The sequence below is a fragment of the Aegilops tauschii genome, chromosome 3, assembly GCF_002575655.3.
Source record: "Aegilops tauschii subsp. strangulata cultivar AL8/78 chromosome 3, Aet v6.0, whole genome shotgun sequence".
NCBI classification, from domain to species: domain Eukaryota; kingdom Viridiplantae; phylum Streptophyta; class Magnoliopsida; order Poales; family Poaceae; genus Aegilops; species Aegilops tauschii.
This window is the reverse complement of record NC_053037.3, coordinates 18,430,062-18,455,457: the sequence shown is the minus strand read 5'-3', so window position 1 is coordinate 18,455,457 and position 25,396 is coordinate 18,430,062. Positions and strand designations below refer to the sequence as shown.

The following is a 25,396-nucleotide window of genomic DNA, read 5'->3' as shown; positions in this document are numbered from 1 at the left end:
CCGGACTGGGCGATGGTGGAGTTGACATGCTTGGACGCGACCAACGCGTATGTTCGCGCGGGAGTGCGCTACGACGCGACCGGGGCCTACGCAGGCTACGCTTTGGAGGGCTGCGATGCGATCGTCGTGCCGGTGGTGAGCTCGGCTGGCTCGGCGAACGCGAGCAACTACGAGCAGCTCATCCAAGATGGCTTCCTCCTGACATGGGATCCTGTAACAGACCCGATCTAGGGAGGGAGTAGGAGAGGATGATTGGCAGGGAAGGGGATCTGAGAGAAGGAGAAAGGAGGCCGATAAGAGAAGAACGGCTTCTCGATCTGTTTTGATGCTAGTTCATTCATAACCCGCGCTCACACAGCCGTGAGGCTTAAGTACAACGCGGCCGCAGCCCACCCACTCACACCTACTACCCTGCCATCTCGGGTCCATCTGTAAGCGCACTGCTTCCCTTCTCCTCCACGTTCTCCCTGGCTTGTGGCCCCATCTCGTCAGCGCCCTGTAGAGGCTGCGGGGTCGCCATGTCAGTCGTGACATTCACCCCTCCTTGAGTGCCGCCTTGACCCCAAGGCGGAGTGGCAGGGAACTGTTGTTGCAGACGAGCGGGATCTTCCCAGGTTGCCAACGATGCTGGCAGTCCTTCCCAATGGATCAACAGGCGAGTGTTCTCCTTGTTCGCCATTCTGACTTGCTTGGTGGCGAGAACAGCTATTGGCACATGCTCCGCCTGCAAGATCTCGTTAGTAGGGGGTAAGTCTGGGTTTGCTTGTACCTCAGCGCCTTCTGCGTTCTTCAGTAGGGAGACGTGCACCACCGGGTGGATTTTACTTGTGGATGGAAGATCCAGCTTGTAGGCGACAGCCCCCACCTTTGCAATGATCTTGTACGGGCCGTAATACCTGAAGGCGAGCTTCTGAAACGGTCGTTGAGCGATCGATGTTTGAATGAACGGCTGTAGTTTGAGCAACGCTGAATCCCCGACTTCGAACGAACGCTCAGTTCGGTGTCGGTCGGCCTGTGCTTTCATGCGATCCTGCGCCTTTTTCAGCTGTTGTTGCAAATGCTCCATCATAATCTCCCTCTCTCGCAGCCACGCTGCTAAGTCTGGAACCGAGCAGTTGTCGACTTGCGACACACCGAACTCGCGAGGCAGGTGACCATATATGACTTCAAATGGGGTTCTGCCCAGTGATGAGTGAAAGGAGGTATTGTACCAGAATTCCGCTAGCGCTAACCATTTCGCCCAGTTGGCCGGGCATGCGTGAACCGCACATCGCAGATAAGTCTCTAGGCATTGGTTCACTCGCTCCGTCTGCCCATCCGTCTGCGGATGATAAGAAGAACTCATGCGCAACTCGGTGCGACACAGCTTGAACAGCTCCTGCCAGACATTGCTCGTAAACACTCTGTCCCTGTCAGATATAATAGCCAGTGGCAGCCCATGCAGACGGAATATCTCTCTCATGAACAGCTTGGCCACTTGGAGAGCTGTGTATGGATGTGTCATGGGTATGAAGTGGGCGTACTTCGAGAACTTGTCGACCACCACTAAGATCACGTCATATCCGCAGGACTTGGGCAAACCTTCAATGAAATCGAGCGACACGATCGCCCATGGTTTCTGCGGGATCGACAATGGTTGAAGAAGGCCTGCCTGGGACGTCCTCTCCGTCTTTGCTTGCTGACACACCAGACAATTCCTGACCGTGTGTTTGACCTGCTGCTTTAGTCCCTTCCAAGCAAACAGCCGTTTGATGCGATTGTAAGTTGCATAAAATCCACAGTGGCCTCCAGCCGCGCTCGAGTGCAGCGAGTTGATCAGGTGCTGCCGTATCTGCTTGTCTTCTCCAATCCAGATTCTGCCTTGGAAGCGAAGGACCCCGTCCTGTGCTGTGAACTCTGGTTCGCTGGCCGGGTCCAGGGCTAAGATGGTTAGCTTCTTTGTTGCGTTGGGATCATCTTTGTAGCTGTTTTTGACTGCTTCTAACCAAGCTGGTTTGCACACTGCCAGTGCCACAAACTCGCTTTCATCAGCGTGGTCGCGTCGAGACAGCGCGTCCGCGGCACGGTTTGCCAACCCAGCTTTGTATTGGTTGACGTACTGCAGCCCCACTAGTTTAGTGAACGCGCGCTGCTGAATCGGGGTGTGCAATCTCTGATCTGTTAGATGCAGCAAACTTTTCTGGTCCGTCCTCACCACAAATTCTGCGTGTTGGAGGTATGGTCTCCATCCGTCAACTGCCAGGAGCAATGCCAGGCACTCCTTCTCGTAAGCTGAGAGCCCTAGATTGTGCGGAGAAAGCGCTTTGCTCAGGTACGTAATGGGGTGGGAGTTCTGCATTAACACTGCTCCAATGCCTGTGCCGCTTGTGTCAGTCTCGACCACGAACTGTTTGGTAAAATCTGGCAAAGCCAACACCGGGGCTTCAACTAGCGCTTGTTTGAGTGCCTGAAAGGCTGCGTCTGCGGTTGGAGTCCACACGAACAACGTATTCTTCTTGAGAAGATCTGTCAATGGTTTGGAGATAATCCCAAAGTTTTTGACAAACTTCCTATAGTAGCCGGCTAGACCAAGGAACCCTCTGAGTTGTTTGACTGTGTCAGGCACTGGCCACTCTTGTACTGTTTGAACTTTGCTTTTGTCGGTTGAAACCCCATCTTTGCTCACGTAGTGCCCCAAGTAGTTGATTGTTTGCTGAGCAAATGAACACTTGGACAATTTGACATAGAATTGATGTTGTCTTAACAGTTGCAGAACTTGAGCCAGAAGATCTCGGTGCTGCTCCAACGTTTTCGTGAAGACCAAGATGTCGTCCATGAAAACCACTACACCTTTGCGGTTGACCGGGGCTAACACATTGTTCATATTTCCCATGAATGTAACTGGGGCGTATGCCAGACCATACGGCATTACCTTGAACTGGAAATGACCCATGTGCGTCTTGAACGCAGTTTTAAACTCGTCCCCCGGCACCAGCCTGATCTAGTGATATCCAGCCCGTAGGTCCATCTTGGAGAACCAACAGGCCCCTGCCAGTTCGTCCAGGAGTTCCTCAATGATTGGCATTGGGTATGTGGCCTTTAGAGTGATCGCGTTCAGGTGTCTGAAATCCACACACAACCTTCATGTTTGATCTTTCTTTTTCACTAGCAAAACTGGCGACGCAAATGGACTGGTACTGGCGGTAATGAGCCCTTTGGCAAGCAGTTCCTTAACTTGAGCCTCAATTTCGTCCTTCTGCTCTGGTGTGTATCGATATGGTCTGAGATTCACTGGTTTTGCTCCTGGTAGCAAGGGTATGGCATGGTCCCATTCTCTGTGCGGTGGCAACTCTGTTGGCTCCCGAAAAAGGTCCTGGTACTCGTCCAAAACTTGCTGAATAGTTGTTGGTACAGGAGTGATTTCCACTTGTCCTTCACTTATGCACAACATCACCATGTGTGCTACCGAGTCTTTTGCCTCTAGCTCTTGCAGCTCTGTCACTGATACTGCTGCCACTGTTGAAGAAGCAGCTGTTAGACCCTGCAACAAAATGCTCTTCCCTTCATGCTGGAACTTCAATGTTTTTGCTCCCCAATCCACTAGCATCTGTCCGCAGTGCTCCAGCCAGTCCATTCCCAGCATCATGTCATAACAGCCTAGCGACAGCACCCGCAGATCAGTGGTAAATTGGTGTCCCTGCGTCTCCCATTTGCACGCCGGTATGTATCCACAACAAGATAGCAGCCCTCCATCAGCGATTTTTACTGACACAGGTGCCATCTGCTGTACTTGAGTTGTCATCCTTGCTGCGACATCCTTGCTGACGAAGCTGTGGGAACTGCCAAAGTCTACCAATATCAACACTTCACGCCCCTCGATCTATCCCAGCAAACGGACCGTGCGCGGACTGGTCTGCCCTGTCGTTGCGAGCTTTGATATGGACATGAGCACCTCCTCTTCCGAATCAGACTCTGCTTCTTGCCTGTCATGCTCTTCAGCTTGTAGCAGCTCAAGGAGTTCCTCCACCACGTGCAGCTGGACTGTGGCTGCGCACTGATGGCCCTGGCCCCAGCGTTCGCCGCATTTGAAGCACAGCCCCCTTGCTCTGCGGTAGTTGCGGAGCGCGGCTACACGATCTTCGCCTCGTCCTTTCTCAGGGCGACGGTCAGCCGTACGTGCTGCGTCCAACGCCCGGCGATCCTCCGCTGCTGCTTGTGGGGCAAGTAACGGTACGCGCTGCGGCGCCGCTGGCACGGCCATTGCTGGTGCTGGTCGCGCTGGGGGTCTTGGCGGCGCTGGATCATATCGTCTGTGCTCGCGCCGCGGCATCGCCTCCACCAGCTCTTCCTGCAACAGGGCCAAGGAAAAGGCAGAGTCCAAGTTTTGCGGTCTATGTAAAGCAACTCCAGCGCGAATTTCAGCCTTTAACCCATCTAAGAATTGAGTTGTAAAGTAAATCGGATCGAACCCAGAATTGTGCGCGAGAATATGATGCATTAATTCCTCAAACTGCCCCATGTACTCCTCTACGGATCCTGTCTGTTTCAGAATGTTAAACTGACGGAGATGCATTTGGTACTGATCTCGATCAAATTTCTCCTTCAGTGATGTGCATAGGCCCTCCCAAGTGGACAAGCAACTCGCTGCTTCGTGCAGCTGCAGCCAGCGAGCGGCGGTGCCTGTGAAGTGTAAGGTGGCTACACGAACCCAGAAATCGGGCTGAATACCATAAACATCGAAGTATTTTTCGCATCTAGACTTCCAGAACTGTGGGTTTTCCCCGTCGAATTGGGGAAAATCCAATTTCGACAGCGCCCAGTGATGCGTGTGCGGTGACTGCTGCGTGGCGTGTGGCGGCTCCCAATTAATCATACGACTCGACCCAACTCCTACAGATGCGTAGTTCTCCGGTAGGGATTGGTACGTACCCTTGACCGGAGGCGGCTGCAGGGTGGTGACCACCCCGTGAGCCCCACCCCCGGAGTTGAAGATCTCGCCGTGGCCACTTGGCCCGTGGTGCTCGGGGCCCATCGTCGAAGGAGACGGTGCCGGAGGCACCACCACTTCTTCCACCGTCTCGCCTTGCATCGCGAGTGCCGGGTGGAGGGCGATCCGTCCCACTTGGGTGCGGAGCTCGTCGAGCTCGCGTTGCAGGTTGGAGACCGCCGGCCTCCAGAGCTCGAGGGACGCCTGGATTGCCTCCAGGCGGGCGTCGTTCGCCGCACGCCCCTCGTTGACGGATCGGATCAGATCCGCGAGTTGTGTCTCCATCGCCGCCGCTTGCTTCGCTTGCTTGGTTTGGTAGCGCGGCTTAGGATACGCAGTCTCCAGATCGACTGGACCTCTGATACCACTTGTAACAGACCCGATCTAGGGAGGGAGTAGGAGAGGATGATTGGCAGGGAAGGGGATCTGGGAGAAGGAGAAAGGAGGCCGATAAGAGAAGAACAGCTTCTCGAACTGTTTTGATGCTAGTTCATTCATAACCCGCACTCACACAGCCGTGAGGCTTAAGTACAACGCGGCCGCAGCCCACCCACTCACACCTACTACCCTGCCATCTCGGGTCCACCTGTAAGCGCACTGCTTCCCTTCTCCTCCACGTTCTCCCTGGCTTGTGGCCCCATCTCGTCAGCGCCCTGTAGAGGCTGCGGGGTCGCCATCTCAGTCGTGACAGATCCACCCCCTCCAGGTAAGTCTACCCGTCAAATCACCTTTTGATCAGTGCGTGATTTGCTGGATTTCCATAATCCATCAAGCCGAGGATAAGGCTAAAGTCGATCGTGTGGCGGATGTTCGCTTCAGCTTCCTCCTTCCTGCATGCATAGCCCCTTATACAGTCAAATTGACACGTTCTGGCTGACGTGCCAGAAACTTCGGTTGTGCTCTCATTTGGTAAGTAGTTGTGTGAACCTTTTTTTTTTTTGCGATATAGTTGTGTGAACCATTAGAAGTTCGTTTAATGAGTTGAACAGCTAGTGGCTTCTAGGGCGAAAATCGATTTATGGTCAGAATTCTGAACTTCTCAAGTCGATCTGCAGCACGGTGAAAATTGGCATCATGGACTTGTTCACTTATCCACTGAGTGGGCAATAGAATTTTCGAAATCCAGCCTAATGGGCCTATATTAATTTTTTATGGCATTTTTTTGACACAATGACAATGTTTTAGGTCGTCGTTAGTGGTGGAGCCGCCGGGACTTCCCCTATATCACGCCTAAAGCGTCAAAATGCCACTAAATCAAGCGATGGACGCGCAAAGAACCATGCCTCATCTCGCTGGTTACCCTCACTCGCAGAGCACGTTCCACGCGCCTCTTTTCCTTTTGCTCCCTCCTTTGGAAAAAACCAACAGCCCCATGTAAAATAAAACTAGCCCATCTTTGTTTTTGATAAGTTCATGAATCCATAAAATATTCACAAATTTCATGAATTTTAAAAACCGATTAATTTTTCTAAGGATGTTCATGAATTTGAAAACCATCAATAATTCTAAAATGTACATATTTTTTAAAATATTCACAAATTTAACTAGTGTTCAAGAATTTTTTTAATAAAAAAAGGAAAATCCACCAAAAAAATAAACAAAAAAATAGTGCAAAACTGAACCTTCCCAAAACTGGGTGGGATGCTCTGGTAAACACTATGTCTGGGTCCAGGACCGGCCCTGGGGTATAGCGGGAGGGGCAATGGCCCAGGGCCCAGGCCGGGAGGGGGCCCATGATGTAGGATACATATCTTATACAATAGGTAAGAAAAAAACTATACAAGAGAAACGAAAGGACATGCCATAGCTTGGTGCCCCCTAGGTAGCGATCGCGAAGCGTCACGCCAGCCACACGGCCGCTCGCTTCGCTTCTGTGTGAAACAAATCAATCGAAGATCTGGTCTCGTGCCTTCGTCCCTTGTCGGTTCATCTTCGTGACTTCATCCTATCGTTGACCGTCGGCGTGTCACTTGGCGCCTCGGCCGCCGCTGGTTGTCGTCCCTGCACACGCCGCTCAGCCATCCAGCATCCGGCAAGGCGGCAATACAGTATGTATCCATCCAGCATCCGGCAAGGCGGCAATACAGTATGTATCCATCCATGTACCATATTCCTGTTCCATCCCCCGATTCCATCCAAAGCTAAACTTCTTCAGTAGTTTCTTTGATTCTTTAGTACGTATTCAACTATTCATCCATGATCCATCCTAATTTTTTATCATGTTGTGTACATGTCTAGGGTCACAATCATCCAATGTATAAAATTCTAATTCTTTGTATCCTCTTTTCTTCCTTATTTTAGGACATTAGCCTGCCATCTTGCCTAAGAAAAAGCATTTGTCGAGTGCTGAGAAAAGGAGAAAAAGAAAATAAAGTGATCTGAAACGCGAGGCCCATGTCCTCGAGTTTGCCTAGGGCCTCCCAAAATACAGGGCCAGCCCTGTCTGGGTCCGTCCATTAAATGAACAATACGCGGGGTACACATTTTTTTAGGAAACGGGCCATTTAATGAAATCACTAGTTAAGGGTTGCTCCTACTTTCTTCGGCGCTGACAATTGTGCACATGTAGTGCGTCATTCGTCGCAACGTGGGCGTTTTCGTTTTCTTTTTTCTTATTTTTATTTAAAACGTTTTATTTCTTGAACCGCGTGTCCAAATCCTGAAGTGTATGAAGTTCTATTTCAAACCATTTTATTTCTTGATCTTGTTTTTGTTTTATTTGGATATATGTGCGACCAATACATATGAAGTTTGAATATTGTACAAGGATTAGAATTCGGAACTGCTATGCGTCCGACGTCTTTCAACCTATGCTTTCACCCATCGTCGGATGCAGGGTCCAGGGACGTCTTAATCGGCACCGTTGTACGAGTGTGAGCGTCGGGCATAAAACGTCGTATATATGACAGCATTAGAATCTATAGCTAGATAGCCGACAAGAGGATGAAGTAGCCGATGATCGATACAGAAGGAACGAAACTGCTCTGCGTATAATGGTTTTCTCATCCGACCAGTACGACTAAAGAGCATATCATCTCTAAATGCTATGGCCCACAAACTGAATTATCTATAATTGTCTCTAATCATACAGTGTTGGACAGGCATTCCGTTGTATGTATAGCAGGGTCGCAGAAGGAACCAGCCTAATTAAGCATTGTGTTTCCTGTCACATCACGGGCACACAGAGGTCACGTTGATGACTAACCCGTCAATGGGGACAGAAATTCAGAGACCATGGCTTACAAGTCCAAGGCGTGGTTGAGAGAATTAGTGGACGATGATAGCTTTTGCCCCGATTTTCCAGTCAAATGTTGCGACCGTTTGTACTCCACTCGCTCGGCGTCCACATATATCACTCTTCGACCACTGCATCTCCTCTCTCATACACATATCTCAACCGCCCCACGGGCAAATCTTCCCTTCTGATGGCTACTACAAGCTGCTTGTTCTTGGTGTTTGTCTGGGTGGTATGGTGGCTGCCAGTGATGCTCGCGTGGCCCGAGGAGCACCAAGGGGAAGGCTGCTCGGCCAAGAGGTGCGGCCACCTCAATATCTCACAACCGTTCTGGCTCCCCGACATGGAGGCGGGAAGATCGTGTGGTTCTTTGGATTTTGAGGTCAATTGCAATAGAACTGAAGGTACTCCTACCCCAGTTCTTCGGAGCTCTGGATTAACCGGCTTTACAATTCTCAACATCTCCTACGAGGAAAGCAGTCTGCGCGTCGTTGATCTACGAAAAGAGCAAGACTTGAACGTCTCCAACGGCTGTAATTTTCCGATATGGAACACCTCCGGCAAACTGGCACCCCCGTTTAAGGTCAGCCCGGCCAACCTGAACCTCGTCTTCTACAACTGCACCAAGGCGTTGGCGCATCGGGACACGGCGCTGGTGGACTTGAGTTGCGCGGACGCGACCAACGCGTATGCTCGCGCGGGAGTGCGTTTCGACGAGACGGGAAAGTACGGTGGCTACGCCTTGGAGGGCTGTAATGCCATCGTCGTGCCGGTGATGGGCTCGACGACGACGAGCAAGGTGAGCGCGAGCCACTACAAGCAGCTCATCAACGGCGGCTTCCTCTTGACATGGGAGGACCATCCGACACCTCTCCCTGAACCTGTACCTCTCCCTGCGCCTGCACCTGCACGTAAGTTCACCCGCCGAACCATCTTTTCATCGAGTTTCTACTTTGTAGCTAAGCTAGGTCATTCAGTGTCCATCGCGTAAATGCGTAGTACTACTACGTGTGACGTGACAGAAACTTCGGTTGTGGCAAGCAGCGGAACTGGTGCTCTGAGTAGGCACGTGGCCATGTTCATCATTACAAGTTCGTTAACAAGTTGAACTGGGGTGTGGTACGGAACAACAAGTGGCTTCTAGGGCCAAGATCGATTTTGGTCTCAACTATGAGCCTCTCTACTATGCCTAATCTGGACTCTGAACTTCTGCCTAGCCTCAACTCTGAAGTCGGAACCTCACAACTCACAAGTCTGCACTACGTCTGAAATTGGCATCATGGGCTTGTTCACTGGTCCACTGACAGCCCAGTGGCAAATTAATAGGCTATTTTGAAATTCGGCCTAATGTGCCTGTATTAATTTTTCTGGGGCATTCTTGGACCTTTGGTCATCGTTAACGGTCCAGCTACTAGCGCAGCTTCCCCTAAAAAACAGAGCTACTTGCTCAGCCCAATAATCCATACATACTTTCTGTTTGTTTTTAAAATATTGTTCGAATTCTTTTGGACTATATGGAACACGCAAAACCAACCATTTTCACATATCACAAAAAAGTATATAAATATTTGTGTATAAATAATTTTATATAACAAGTAAATCTTTTCTTTACTAGTTTCAAATTACTAATTGATTTAAAAAAATGTCATGAAATAAAAGAAATTCATGCATGTCAAAAGAGATATGTATGTATTTTAAGAAAAAATATTCATGTATTTGTAAACACACTTTCGTGTCTTTAAAAAGAAGTGGGCATGTACATTAGAAAAATGATCGTTTGTGTGCCCCAAAAGTAAAGTAAAATAGATAACTAGAGTGTGGAAAATAAGGCGGTAGTGCTTTACAAAGAAACGAGGGAAAATAATAAAATAAATAAAAACCAAAGAAATAAAAAAATTAAATCAAAGGAAGCCAATCAGAAAAGGGGCAAAAATAAAATAAAAAAAATACACCAAAGAATTAAATATGATAAAACAACGCAATGATTGAGTGCCTGAGTGCATCTGCTATTCTGGTAGGGCATCACTCTCCTCCCACACGAAGCGAAATTAACATTTTCATGTATTGTAGCAAAGGGAATCCACCGTAAGGCGTAGTCTGTGATCCGGGTTTCAAGCCTTAGCCATGCGTCACCAAGCACTTTATGTTTCAGGTACTCGAACATATCCACATAAACAATGAATGTCAAGACATATTGTTTACTACAACGAAAACACTTGGATAGTAGGTGATAAAAAATGTTTAATTAACATGATACTGATTTAGGATTCTTTATTAGGATGGATCGATTGATACAAAGCATGGAGATGGTTTAACCTCCTTTTAAATTGGAAAAATAAAGAAATCGACCCAAGGAGAAATTTGCTTTGGAATTGGAAACAAGGTGATTGGCTTTTTTGTTGTTGAAGGAATCCAATCTTTAGATTCATGTTCTGTAGAACAAATTCTATAGACTAAAATCCTAAAAAATCTGCCTTGCCAAAAAAAATCCTACGAAATCTGTTGTGATTCATTTTAATAGAAAAAACACGCATTCCTACGGATTTGCTACTTCTAAGGTGTTTGAGAGGTTGATTTTCAAATGCTAATGTTAGAAAAAAAAAAGTGTAGCCTAGGTGTAGAAATGGACAATCGAAGGTTGGAGTTTTTTTTAATTTTGTTTGATAATATTACGTGCCAATTGCGAAGGTTGCTTTTTTTTAGCAAAAGAGGGTTTCCCCTCCGATTTCCATTAGAGAAACCATCAAGTATCCGACAGGTTACAGTTCATAAACTGATCCTATTACAGCCCAGACAAAGATCAAAGCGAAGACAAGCAAGGAAATAAAAACAGGGGAGGCCACTGTCTAACAATAGGCACTCGAACTACTTCTAAACAGTTTTGCTTAGCAGCACCCCAGGCATCAGCATCTTGATCCGATTCGCCAAAAGAGAAGACTTCCTTCACTACTGAATTCGAAGCACGCCAAAACGCCACCCTTGCGTCGCCTTGTAAACATCACTTGCTACTTGCTCGATGAGTCTTGCTCTCAGCATCAACATTCTTTCCTCTGGGTCCTTTCTCTGCAAAATAGCCCAATCAGAAATCCAACCACACATCATTTTCACAATTTCCATTGGGTCAGTAATATTTTTTTTCTATCAAAGACAATATCATTTCTACATCTCCAGATCGCCCATAAAAGAGCTGAAGTGCCAACCAAGATCAGTTTCTTGTTATCTGTTTGGAAAATTTTTAGCCAGTTCCCAAGGCAGTCACTGAGATCTCTAGGAGTATTTGTGAAGGTTGTACAAAGATCATAATCAACTCCTTAGCAAACAAGAGGGCAAAGTAGCTCGAACCTAAAAATGATCGGGCAAAACATCCTGGTTCCAGTCACATCACGGGTTCATGGTAGTCATGGTCATGGCTCAATCCGTCGAAGTCGTTACACGGCCCCGCAAAAGGAAAAAAACGGAAATTTCAGTAGTCACTGCTTACCAGTCCAAGGTTTCAGTTCGGGAACTTCGTGTAGCGTATGATTCGCTTGCCCGTCAAATGTTCCGGCCACTAGTAGTCTAGTCGTCGCGCTCGGCGCCTCCATATATCTTCCCTCCTTCCACCACGTAGTACGCCTCAAAAGTCCCCGTAGCCCTTTGTCCATCTTCCAAAAGCTTCTGCTCCGATGTCTGCAAGCAGCAGGTTCTTCCTGGCCTTGTGTCTACAACTGCTCCTCGTGGCCGCGGCGGCCGACGAGCAAGGAGAAGGCTGCCCTGGCTCGGCCAAGAGATGCGGCAACCTCACCATGTCGGACCCGTTCTGGCTCGCCGACGAGGAGATCGGCAGATCATGTGGTTCCCCGGACTTCGTGGCCGTCTGCGGCAGCAACTTCACCGGATTTGCTTCTCCGGTTTTACGGAGCGCTATGCCCTTCAGCGACGGCTTTGCAGTCCTCAACATCTCTTACGAGGACCGCAGCCTGCATGTCATTGATGTGGGCAAGCTGCACGTGCTGCAAGTCGCCAACAGCTGCCATGTGCCCATCTGGAACAGCTCCGTCAAACTGCGGCCCTCGTTTAGGATCTACCCCGCCAACCTGAACCTCATCTTCAACAACTGCACGGAGGAGGCCACGGCGGCGGCGGTGGCACGTCGTGATCGAGGCCTGGTGCAGACGACGGTGAGGTGAGGGGACGAGTGGGAGGTGCTTGTTCGCGCGGGAGTACCTTATGACCCGACCTTGAACTACGGCGGCTACGCTTTGGAGGGCTGCCACGCCGTGGTCACGCCGATGATGGGCTCGTCGGCGGGGGCGAACGCGAGCAACTATGAGCGGCTCATCAGGGGTGGCTTCCGCTTGACATGGCATGAACCTCCGCGCCGTGCACGTAAGTTCACCCGACAGATCATCTTTTAGTCAAGTTTGTAGCTTAGCTAGGCCCCTTGCTTGGTTTTCCCCTTTATTGACCCAAGCCATCAATCATGCATCATGCATTCATGGGAAGGGGTGTGTGCCCGGTTGGAAAATGCATCATGCATTCATGCTAGTAGTCACTAAAGGATAATGCTGAAGTTGATCCGCAGCCGGGCAGCGAGGTACTAGCTTCCTGCCCAAGTTGTGGGGTGATAGACGACCATAGCCTATGCTAGCCAAATTGATATAACCCCTTTTCAAAAAGAAAGTTAGATTTTCTCTCATATATTTTTTTGCGGCACTATGGCATATTAGGGGATCTCCGACACAAGTCACTGAATCTCCCCCATATGTCCGCAGGATAAAAAACTGGCTCATCAAATTTGTCCGGACCGTATGGATCTCCTTGTTCGCCCCCAAGTCAGGAGGAGCTCTAGGGGAGGCCAGACAGTCGACGGACACCGTCAACTCAGTCTTGGACACCATCACAAATCCACTTTTTTATAAAAAAAAACTGATTTTTCAAATGCTAAGGCTTGAAAAAAAAAGGGTGTAATGCCTACAAAAAAGAAGGTTAGAGGGCTGTTATCTGCCAAGTGTGTAGGTTGCACAAATATCAGAATCTACTCATCAGCAAACAAGAGCACAAAGTAGGCCGAACTTAAATGATCAGGCTAAGCATTCTGGTTCCAAGTCACATCACTAGTCCACGGGGTCATTGTCATGGCTTACTCCGTCAAAGTCGTTACACGCAAGTTTCAGAAGCCATGGCTTACTAGTCCATGGGGTCATTAGTGTGAAACTTCCTGGAGGGTGATCGCTTGGCCCCCGTTTGCAGTCAACTGTACCCCGCTCGTTCGCCACGCCATATATGTGGTTCAAGCTTCGACCACAGTACTGCCTCCCTTCATCGTTCATTCACCACAATCTCTCCCAAACTTCTGCTCCGATGTCTCCCGGGTGCTGCTGGTTCGTCCTCGCCGTCCTCTGGGCTTGGTGGCTGCCATGGATGCTCGTGGAGGCCGAGGACGGGCAGGAGGTAGACTGCTCGACCAAGAAGTGCGGCAACGTCAGCATCTTGGATCCGTTCTGGCTCACCGACAAAGCTACGGGAAAATCATGCAGTCCTGATCCCCATCCGGGCTACGACGTCGCTTGCACCAACAACAGCGATCCAACTCTACGGAGCTCTATACCCCTCAACAGAGGCTTCGAAATCCTCAACATCTCTTACGAGGAACGCAGCTTCCATGCCATTGATGTCGGCAAGCTGGACGTGTTGAACGCCACCGACAAGTGCCTTGCGGTGTTCTATAACACCTCGGTCAAACTGAAGGGCCGCCCGTTCAAGATCGCCCCCGTCAACCTGAACCTCATCCTGTACAACTGCACGGAGAAGGACGGAACTGCGGCCGCGGCACGTCGGAACAGAGAGCTGGCGCCGACGAGCGTGAGGTGCGGGAACCAGTGGGCGGTGCTTGCCCGCGCGGGAGTACCCCACGACGCCACCGGAAACTACAGCAATTACGCTCGGAAGGGCTGCGGTGCCGTCGTGGTGCCGGTGCCGGCCTCGTCAGCGGGGGCGAACGCGAGCGACTACAAGCAGCTCTTCAACGATGGCTTCCTCCTGACATGGGATGTGCCGCTCCCGCCTCATCCCCCTATCTTTCCACGTAAGTTTACTCGTCAAATCATCTTTTATTCATCAAGTTCGTGGGTGAGCTAGGATGTGCGGTGTCTAATTTGCTTGGATTTCCCGTACCGAACCAAGCAATCAGTCATACTATTAGTCACCGCACGAGGATAAGGCCGAGTTGATCGTGCCGGGTGTCCTGCTTGCCTAAGGCGTGGGGCGACTTGCCTATATTAGTCAAATTGTGACATGCTTGGTTTTGTTAGATATATTTTCCGGATCACTTATAATACAGGTTTGTTATTTCACATCTAGATGTGAGATATTATCTCACATCTAGATGTGAGATATTATCTCACATCTAACTCCCTCACCCTTGGGGACATAACAAATCCATGGAAGAGTTTTTCAAAAAAAAAAACAATCAAGGGTGAGAGTTATCTCACATCTAGATGTGACATAGACAAACCCCTTATAATAGTATATCTTGGAGGCGCTTGTCCAGTAAGAGTGTGCAGTCGTCTCCTTTCTCCGTCCCAAGCCAGAGTACTCAGGGTTGGGAAGGAGTGGCTCCTGGATAGTTTAGTCTGAACTCTGACCTTCTGAAATCCATGGCTAATTTTTATTTTATTTTTGAAATAAGTCTATAGCCAAATTGGCAAAGTTCACTTCTTCAGGAGTATAATCCAGTAAGAGCCCAGTCTTTTTTTTTTTGAGGGATTGTAAGAGCCCAGTCAGAAGTAGACTTTCAGACATATATAGTTGTGGGCTAATGTTTATTTCTCCACCCTTACGGCCGAATTGCACCACATTGGCCCACAATGGTGGGTGCTATTATTCATCGCTTCATGCAATGGATAGTCCGTATAACGTGCTCGACCCATGTGAGGGCCCGTCCCATCGGCAGAAAAACCCGTGAGCTCCCAGCTACTTCTCCCTCTGTAGAAAACCGGCTATTGAGTAACTTTTGGTTTTTAAATTCGAATTGTTTATTTATTATTTCTAAAAATGTTCCCAAAATTTATAATTTTTTATAAATTAAAAAATACTCACAAATTTAAAAAATGTTCATGGATTCAGAAACTCTCATGATCTTTTTAAAAGTTTATTGAATTCTGAAATGCTCATGTGTTTTCAAAATCATGGATTTTTAAAAATGCTTATGATATTTCAGACGTTCATGAATTTAAGAATGTTCATGTATTTGAAAAAGAAAAAAAAAGAAAGCATAAGAATGAAAAGCAGCAAACACAAGTAAAAATAAAAATGTAAGGAAACCAATGTTAATCATAAAAAAAAAAGACAATGACTTGAAAAACCACCAAGAACCGCCCGAGGCTCGTGCCGAAGTTGGAGCAGACCCATCACGCTCGCCCCCATGCGATTTAGCGACAATCTGTTGCAATGAGTGGTGAATTAGAATTTCCTACAATGGTGGAATCCGGCCAACGTAGCCCGCTATCCGGGTTTTGAACCGTAGCCCTTGGCCGTTGCCTTCCAATGACTCTAAATAGAAATTATTTTCCATAAACTAGCCAATCTGAACTGCATATCTATCTGAATGCAATTTGTTCCCCCAAAAAATCTGAATAAAATATGTGAACTCCATGTTCTAACTCGAATTCTCCCTTCTAAACGCAAATTCTAAAAAATACGAAACCCACTGACTGATCATGCTATGGAACTTTTTTTCTGTGGGATACAGTAAGGAGTAACCTGCCAAGTGTGAAGTTGTATCGAGATTAGAATCTACTCCCTCCATCACTTAATATAAGATGCCCGGTTCAAAAAAAATCACTTAATATAAGAGTGTTTTCTGTTTAAAAAAACGCTCTTATACGAATGGAGTAGCCAGATAGAAGACAAGAGCACGAAGATGCCGGAACCAAAATGACCAGGCTAAGCATCTTGGTTTCAGTCACATCACGGGGCCATGCTGGCCTTTGTCATGGCTTACCCCGTCAAAGGAGGACCCTGAAATTTTGCAAGTCATGGCTTACCGGTCAATGGGATCACTCGGCGTATCTGTGAACGACCAGTTTTCTATTCAAATTTGAACCACTCGCTCTGCCGTCCGTCCGTCCCCATATATCATTCCTGCTTAGAGCCTTAGACCACCGTATTGTCTCATACCTGTAGCCAATCCCCTTTTGCTGTTTGACTGCAATCTTTCCAAGCCTTCTGCTCATATGGCTCCTGGCTGCTGGTTCTTCCGGGCCCTGTGGCTACCACTGATGCTCGCGGTGGCCGCGGCCGAGCAACAAGTGGAAGCCTGCTCGGCCAAGAAGTGCGGCAACACCACCATCTCTCACCCATTCTGGCTCCCCGACTGGGACACGGGGAGAACATGTGGTTACCATAGATTAAAATAGCCCGCGAAATAGCCGCGATAGCTGCGCTATAGCTGCCCGGGAGCCTCGCCGCTACGCTATGGCTGCTGCCGCGAAATCCTCCACATATCCCTATAAATGGCTCAACAATAAACAAATCCCTCCAGAATCATTTCCGCTATTTACCGCGATTGCCCGCTATGGCGGCCGCTATAGCTGCTGGGAGAGGCCGCCGCGAAATCGTTTCTCCCGCGATTTTAATCTATGGTGGTTACCCGGAATTCGAGGTCAGCTGCCTTGAGAACCGTACTACTCCAGTGATACTGAACTCTGCAGCCATCAGCTTGGGCTTTGCGATCCTCAACATCTCCTACGAGGAGCGCAGCTTGCACGTCGTCGATCTGGGCAAGAGCTACTTGTTACAGCACGCCCCCAACAGCTGCCAAGTGCCCATCTGGAACACCTCCGCCAAGCTGAGCGCCCAGTTCAGAATCAACCCTGGCAACCTGGAACTCATCTTTTACAGTTGCCCCGAGGCGGCCGGAGCAGCGGCTCTGGCAGAGGACGGGGAGCTGGTGCGGACGGGGATGGGGTGCGGGAACAAGAGCAAGGTGTTCGTCCGCGCCGGAGGGCGTTACAACGATACGGGCGGCTACGAGGGCTGTGACGCGGCCGTCACGCCGGTGCTGGGGACGTGGTCAGGCGAGGTGAACGCGAGCGACTACGAGCGTCTCATTAGCGATGGCTTCCTCTTGACATGGGAGAGCGCCCCTACATGTAAGTTCACCCGTCAAATCAAATCATCTTTTCATCAACGGTCCTGGCTAACTAGAATCAATCATGGCACTCACTTATTGAGGATAAGGCCGTAGACCCGAAGTCGTCCCTAGTCGTGGCCGATCAACGTTAGCCGCGGCCGGCCCGGCCAGCGCGACACCTGCACCCTCCGGCTCGCAGAGGACGTGCGCCCACTTGATCATAGCTTGTAGTGAATACAAATTTCCTGCAATGGTGGAGCCTGGTTAGAAGTCCGGGTTTTGAACCTTAGCCCTTTGCCCTAGTCTTCCAATGCGTCCGAATAAGTATGTGAACTCCAAAGTTTAAAATATTATAAATATTTTGAAAAACATTTCACAATCTAAACTCTGTGCCTATCCCAATAAAATTAGTTCCCTAGAAATAATCCGAATAAAACGTGTGAACTCTAGGTTTGAACTGGAATTCTCCCTTGCAAGAAAAACATTTACGCAATTTCTAAAAGTTCAACTCAGTGACTGATCATGCTATATAGAACCTTCTTTTTTATGGGATGGAGTAACCGGTAACCTGTCAAGTGTGAAGGTTGTAGCAAACTTAAAGTCTAGCTAGATACTCCCTCCGTCTCATAATGTAAGACCCTTTTTGACACTATATTAATATTAAAAAACGTCTTATATTATGGGACAGAGGGAGTAGAAGACAAGGGCACACAGATGCCGGAACCGAAATGATCAGGCTAAGCATCTTGGTTCCAGTCACATCACGGGGCCAAAGAGGTCTCGGTCATGGCTTACCTCGTCAAAGGGGATGGGGTGCGGGGACACGAGCAAGGTGTTCGTCCGCGCCGGAGGGCGTTACAACGATACGGCCGGCTACGGCAGCTACGATGGCTGCGACGCTGCCGTCACGCCAGTGGTGGGCGCGTACGGCGAAGCGAACGCGAGCCGGTACGAGCAGCTCATCAACGACGGCTTCATCTTGACATGGGAGCTCCCCCCTCCACGTAAGTTCGCCAGTCCAATCTTGTCCTCCATCCACTTCCTAGCTAGCTACCCGCAGTGCCTTTGCTTCGATTTCCCTTATCCGACCCTGTGTTTTGGTTTTCGGTTTGAGATTTTTCTCGCCCCAGACCGAGATGGCCGAATTTCGGCCATTTTCAATTTTTTCGGCCGAAATTTGATCAAAATTTGACAAATTTGACCAATTTCGGCCAAAGATATATTTCGCCCCAGTCCGAGATGGCCGAAATCCGTTTTTTCCGGCCGAAATTCAAAACACAGATCCGACCTACTCTAGCAATCAAGCATGCCACTCACTTATTTAGAGGATAAGGCCGCAGACCCGCAGTCGTGCCCAGTCATGGCGGATCAACGCCCGGCCAGTGCGGCACCTCCACCTTCCTGCTCGCCCTAGCAGGACGTGCGCCCACTTGAACATAGCCTACAGTACCACCACCAAGCACCAACCAACTTGACACCTGCTGACATTTGGTCGTTTTAGCTTGATTTTCTCCGGTTCACGGCATCCATCTTTGGTCCGTTGGTGCCATGCGATTGGCCTTGCGCTGGTTAGTGCGATCCTTTCCATTTCCGTAGGTCCCCTACGAAGATTTACCTCTGGTTCTTCTCCTTATCTCGGGCTGACATTTCTTTCAGCGGCTAGATGCATTCCATCGCCGTGCTGTGTGTTTCCGCGGCACTGGCCAGCGGATTATGGTGCTTTGGTACTGACCTCGTGGTGACCACGAGTGACGGTCGGGTAAACGTGTAGTACCGTTGCCTGTTACCCAAATGTTAACTTTTGACTGTTACCCAAATGTGACGCGTGGTTTTCGCTAATAAAAACTCCGGCTAAGCTTTTTACATGTGGGATCTTTGCAGTATGCTTGTGTCCACCCCATGTGAGGGAGTTCCAAAATATAAGAGTTTTTAATACTAGGATAGTATCAAAAACGTTCTTATATTCTAGGACAGAAGAAGTAGTAATCTAGACGCTTTTATGTTTCTTTACAGACAGAGGAAGTAATATGAGTAGATGCCCGGGTGCTTTGTGCTCTTTTCTGTAAACAAAGAGCGGCAACTACTACACTAATTAATAGTCTAGTACTAGTTGCACGAAGCTTCGGCCCCTTGATGATGTGGCCTGCAAACTTAACTACTCCAAGTGGGCAGTACGAGTTTAGTTAAGATTAGCAGATGCTCATGAACACAAGTGGAAAGGAAGGCAATATACTACAACCAGACTGCCGTACGGCCGACGACTCGATCCATCAGCCTAATTTGAACTCCAACTAGCTCAGCCATGGGTCCATCCATGGCCGACAAGAGCGTGCACTGCCCGGCACCGATCGGCCCCGGATTGGCATCATCCTGGCCGGTCCGGTCGCATCACTGCTCGACCACGACCGGGGGCTGGTGGAGTTCTCGTGCGTGTGTGGACGTTGGCAACCCACCCCAGCTGTGCAGTCAAACTTTCCGGCACACCACTCACACTTGGCCAAGAGAAAAGCTCCATCCTCTTATCACATATCCCCTCGCTCGTACCATGAAACCCACACAAGAGTGCCTACTAGCTTGTCACGATATCGCAGTTCATAGTACTACCAGCTCATCTCCTCCATCCACTTTGTGCCAAAAGATTATATCATCCTCTTCGTCACCAGAGACTACGGTCGGATTCTTCTCTTTCGTATGTCGCCATGGCCCGGGCCTCGCCTCCTCCTCTTGGCCGCCGTTGTCGTCGTCGTTTCCACGATCATCCCGGCGCCGATGCTCGCCGCGGCGGCAGACGTCGGCGGCTGCACGCCAGGGAAATGCGGCAACCTGACAGTCTCCATCCCGTTCGGGGTCGTCTCGGGCTCTGAGGAGAACCGGTGCGCCCAGATGGGGTTCCAGGTCCACTGCAAGGACGACGTCCCCTACCTCGGGTACTACGAGCCCGAGTACGGGCTCCGGATCCTCCACATCTTCCTCCACAACGGCTCCCTGCTCGTCTCCGACGTCCACAAGCTCGGTGACTTCGATCTCTCCGGCGACGGAACTCGTTGCCATGTCCCGACGGCCAACACGGCCACTAAAGTCGGGCATCCGTTCTCCATCAGCCCCCTGAACCAGAACCTCGTCTTCTACAACTGTACCAAGCCGCTGGCGCCGAGGACAGCGCGCCGAGCGGGGCTGGTGGACACGGTGTGCCGGAACAACACGTTTGTCCGGACGGGAGGTCGGTACAACGAGTCCGGCGGGATCGACGGCGGCTACGCTCTGGAGGGCTGCAGCGCCACCGCCGTGCCGGTGCTGGTGGCGTCCGGCGAGGTGAATGCCAGCCACTACCAACAGCTCATCAGCGATGGATTCCTCCTCACCTGGGAGCCGCCGAGTGCCGGCAACGGTGAGTTCAGTCGTTGAATTGATCGCTTTTTTATCGAGTTCCTAGGAATCTATCTGGCCTCAGTTCCTTATCTGCCGGGCCATGCGACATTAATGGCGGGTTGGCAAGCCGTCGCCGTCGCCGTCCCCAGCCGTGGCGGGCGCTCCCACGCTCCGGAACGGCATCCCACAAATCAAGGCGATACACCAAAATAAATAAATAATGGAAATGGAAAACAGATAGCGCGTTGACTCTGACCGGTCAAGCCGCCATGGCCACCGTCCTTCATCTTCAAAGTCGCACATCCCGCCATCCGTTCTGTCCCGTTGCTCTCGTTAACTTAGTCCTCGTCCTCGCCCGCTCCGGTTAGTCAGCCGCTCCGCTTCCCATCCCCGTGCCCAATCCAATCCATGCCGCCGCTCCAGCCACTGCTCCTCCTGCTGCTGCTCTCCGCTACCTTTCTCGGGCTGCCGGCGCCGGCCAGCGCAACCTGCTCGCCCAAGAGATGCGGCGACCTGAACATCGCCTACCCGTTCTGGCTGGAGGAGGGCGGCGGCCGTCCGGCGTGCGGGTCCCCGTCCTTCCAGCTCAAGTGCAACGGCGGCCACGCGTTCCTCAGCCGCTCCATGCTCGGGCAATACCAGGTCGCCCGGGTCTTCGCCGAGAACTCCTCCCTCGTCGCCGTGAACCACAACCTCCTCGTCCCGCCCCGCGCCGGCTGCCCGCCGTGGTGGTTCAACATCTCGCTGGGCCTCGGGCTGGGGCCCTACACCATCAGCGGGAAGAACCGGGAGGTGCTCATCCTCCACAACTGCACCATGCCGCAGCAGGAGCGGCAGGTGGCGCCGCCGGGGTTCAGCCGCACGCGCTGCGCCGACGGGTCCTTCTACCGCCTCGGCGGGGAGTATGGCAGCCACCGCGAGCCGGGCGTTGTCCCGCCGGCCTGCAACCTCTCCGTCGTGCCGGTTCTGGGTTTTCCGGATGGCGACGACGACTATGTCCAGAGCATGAGGCAAGGGTTCCTGCTTGAGTGGGCGGTGCCGTCAGGCGACTGCCCCAAGTGCGAGGCAAGCGGCGGGCAGTGCAGGTATGCCAGCGACGGCACCGGGTTTTCCTGCAACTGCTCCGGCGTCTCCCACCCCGAGAAGTGCGGTGAGTTGACGAAAATTAACTGACAGCGCCACCATGGTTTTGCCTAGTCAATCACTAGTTCTTTGATCAAGCTAATCCGCTGCTGGTATTCATTCCCCTCAAAATTTCAAGTGCCAGTGACCCATTCTGTGACTCCAAAAAAGCCTGACGTTTTTGATGTTGCATCTGACAAAGAATCGCTGTCAGGAAAAGATTTACTGCGTTTTACGTCGCTGTTGCTAGGAGGGATGTAGAATGCTGATTGGACACGGATATTGTGGTTTCAACTCTAGGGTGCTTGCTTGGTTTCTTGGAGCTCCTGCAGATTACTGTTTTGTTTTTGGTAGTTAGTGATAAAGTCCACTGATTGAGCCTATCGGTTCCTAGTCAAAATACATTTGGTTGAATTAGTCAGCATTGTTCTTGGTTTCGTTGCAAGTAAACTATTCCTGTATTCGCCGATCAATGCGCCTAGTACTTTTCTTTTCCCTGGTCCATGTTTCGAAATTCAAACATGTGGAAGTCAATATATTGCAACTGGTTGTTGTTGAATTAGTTAGGTGTGTAAGGTTGAATTGAACGCTGTACTTTTTATGATCTAAATGTGGAGACTGGAGTATGATTATGACTGCTACGGAATGTACTTCAGGATATATTGCCACCATCATTTGGTAATATGAAATTTACCCTTTGCTGGATTTTCCTCATTAACCAGTCACAAAAGGGAGTTTGATTATTGTACGGTCGAAGCTGACAGAGTTACCATGACAATACCAATTCAGCACGCATATTTTTCTTCTCATTTGTCGAGCGACTACTGTACTCGTTTATTATTTCATAAATGATGAAATATTTACGGAGTCTTCTTATGCAGGGAAAGGAAAATCAACAAGATGGGAGATTATAGGTGAGTAGCTCAAGCGACCAATTCGGCACACATATTTTCTTCTCATTTTCCTTTGGTTCTAACCTCCAGTGCTCCATATTGTACCAGAATATGGAGAACAAGGTGGTAAAATCACATGATGCAAAATTAGTCACATTTCTTGGTTGCTTCATATTGCTAATGTGTTATATTGTTGTTGTGGACAGTTGGACCAGTATGCGGGGCTGTATTCATGTTCGCGGTGTGTTCCGGTTGTTTTGCCTGGTACAAACGCAAGAAGCGGAGACAAGCTGTAGCTTCAAATGAGTTCATGAGAAGTGGATCAATGACATCATACAGTAAAGACCTCGAGTTGGATGGTTCTCCTCATATCTTCACTTTCGAGGAGCTTGAAGAAGCTACTGATGGGTTTAGTGCTTCAAGGGAGCTTGGTGATGGTGGTTTTGGAACTGTCTACAAAGGTAAAGCACATGTTTGTCGATCTTGTTGCTTGTGAATCTTAACACGTCAAATTGCAGATATATTACAACTTTGAACATTTGAACTATATGCTTAGATAAATTACAACTTTGAGCATTTTTTCATTCAGGAAAACTCAAGGATGGGAGAGTAGTTGCGGTGAAACGCCTATACAAGAACAACTACAGACGGGTTGAGCAGTTCCTGAATGAGGTTGACATCTTGTCACGCCTGCTCCACCAGAACCTTGTGATCTTATATGGTTGCACGTCTCGGATGAGCCGTGACCTTCTCCTGGTGTACGAGTTCATCGCAAATGGGACGGTCGCAGACCATCTTCACGGGTGCCGTGCGGCCGAACGAGGCCTCACATGGCCTCTGAGGCTGAACATCGCCATAGAAACGGCTGAAGCACTGGCCTACCTCCATGCCGTGGAGATCATACACCGAGACGTGAAGACAACCAACATATTGCTCGACAACAGCTTCCATGTCAAAGTTGCAGACTTCGGGTTGTCACGCCTGTTCCCGCTTGAGGTCACCCATGTGTCGACTGTTCCACAGGGCACACCGGGCTATGTCGACCCGGTGTACCACCAGTGCTACAAGCTGACCGACAAGAGTGATGTCTACAGCTTCGGCGTCGTGTTGGTGGAGCTGATATCATCGAAACCTGCTGTGGACATGAGCAGGAGCCACAGTGAGATCAACCTGGCAAACATGGCCCTCAACAGGATTCAGAACCATCTAGTTGTTCAGCTGGTTGATCCGGAGCTCGGCTATGACACCGACCTCGAAACGAAGAGGACGATCGATCGCGTCGCGGAGGTGGCCTTCCAGTGCTTGCAGCTGGAGAGGGATCTGAGGCCGTCGATCAAGGAGGTGGTGGAGATCCTGACTTGCGTCAGGGACGGAGACTGTGGGGCTAATAGCATGAAGAAGAAGGCGTCTCAGAAAGAGGACGTGTGCTTGCTCAAGGATGGCCTGCAGTTCTCGCCCGACACTGTTATACATAGATTCCATAGCCAGTCGACTAACCACTCGGTAGCATCAAATGCTAGTGGATTATCTAACAACAAATGCTGAAAAGAAAGCTGCATAGGCCCTTTTTGGCACTCTTTGACACTGACAAAACAAAAAATAATATTAAAGCTCGGCAAAATGGGGTATTCGATGTGCTGCAATGTTTTGACTGCCGAGGTTGCATACGACCTCGGATGGAGATGATACAAAAATCAAAATTGTATATTTTTTCCCATGAGCAGGGTTAACCAGGCAAACAGGAGGCTAGCAGGCACTAGTAGAAAAAGGGTCAAATGTCAAGCACATTTGTGCCGGTTTGATTTTGAGCCGGCACTAATGTGTGCATTAGTGCCGGTTCTAACGGCTAGCCGGCCGCTCTCATTAGTACCGGTTCGTGGCGAACCTTTAGCACCGGTTCGTGGAGGGGTCCCGGACTGACAACATCCTGCCACCACTCACTTTAGTACCGGTTCGTGCCCTCCAGCACCTTTAGTACCGGTTCGTGGCACGAACCAGTGCTAAAGGTCGTCCTACATAGACCATTTGTCCACCCGAGCTCGCTCTATTCTTCCCCTTTCCCCTCTCCTCTCTGTTCTTCCCCTCTTTCTCTCGAGGTCATCACACATTTTGCCCAAAATTTGTCAAGATTTGAAGGCCCGCATCCATTCAAATGATCACAAAGGTTAGCAACTTTGTCCTTCATCTCTCATTGCTAGATTAGCTCTTGCAATGCTTTGTATAGTGATTAATTTATGAGTTTAGTAATTTGGGAGGAATTATATGTGCTAGTATTTGATTTATATGCAATTTGAGGTCAAAAATAACACTTAGTTTGCATATGTAGGTGTGGTTTACTTAGTGCCTTCTAAATCTCCGTCGTAACCACCGTCGATCGCCCGCACCGTCCCGTCGCTGGCACCACCTTGTGGTGAGCCTCTTGTTCATGAATGTTTTACATTACCAAATTGATGTTTGTGTGATTTGGATATATAGTTACTCGTATAATTATCTAGATGAATTAGACACGTTATAGAAATATTAGAAATGTTATAGAAATGTTAGTTATATAGAAATTTTAGAATTAGTTTTAGCTAGATGAATTAGATTAATGTCAAATTGTTAGACAATGATCGATGTTATAATTTTAGTTATAGAAAAATTTAGAATTTGCATATAGAATTTTAGTTATCACAATCCAATCATTTTAAAAAGTT

General features: G+C 49.4%; 1 protein-coding gene across 6 annotated transcripts in view; it reads left to right on the top strand.

The window, feature by feature from the left end:
* Positions 1 to 24,343, top strand: part of LOC109782620 (LEAF RUST 10 DISEASE-RESISTANCE LOCUS RECEPTOR-LIKE PROTEIN KINASE-like 1.2) — a 29,318-nt gene extending 4,975 nt beyond the window's left edge. For 2 of the 6 annotated variants that reach the window (XM_045234568.2, XM_040403262.3), the window contains exons 2-4: positions 22,689 to 22,721; positions 22,907 to 23,161; positions 23,290 to 24,343. In XM_045234568.2, coding sequence (XP_045090503.1) covers positions 22,689 to 22,721; positions 22,907 to 23,161; positions 23,290 to 24,245 — 1,244 coding nt within the window. In that variant the 3' untranslated portion in view covers positions 24,246 to 24,343. Of the gene's footprint in view, positions 1 to 13,240; positions 14,269 to 16,691; positions 17,336 to 19,530; positions 21,836 to 22,688; positions 22,722 to 22,906; positions 23,162 to 23,289 lie in introns of those variants that run through there. The other 4 variants (XM_040403265.3, XM_073509846.1, XM_020341249.4 and 1 more) reach the window with 4 other exon arrangements.
* Positions 24,344 to 25,396: the final 1,053 nt, after the last annotated feature.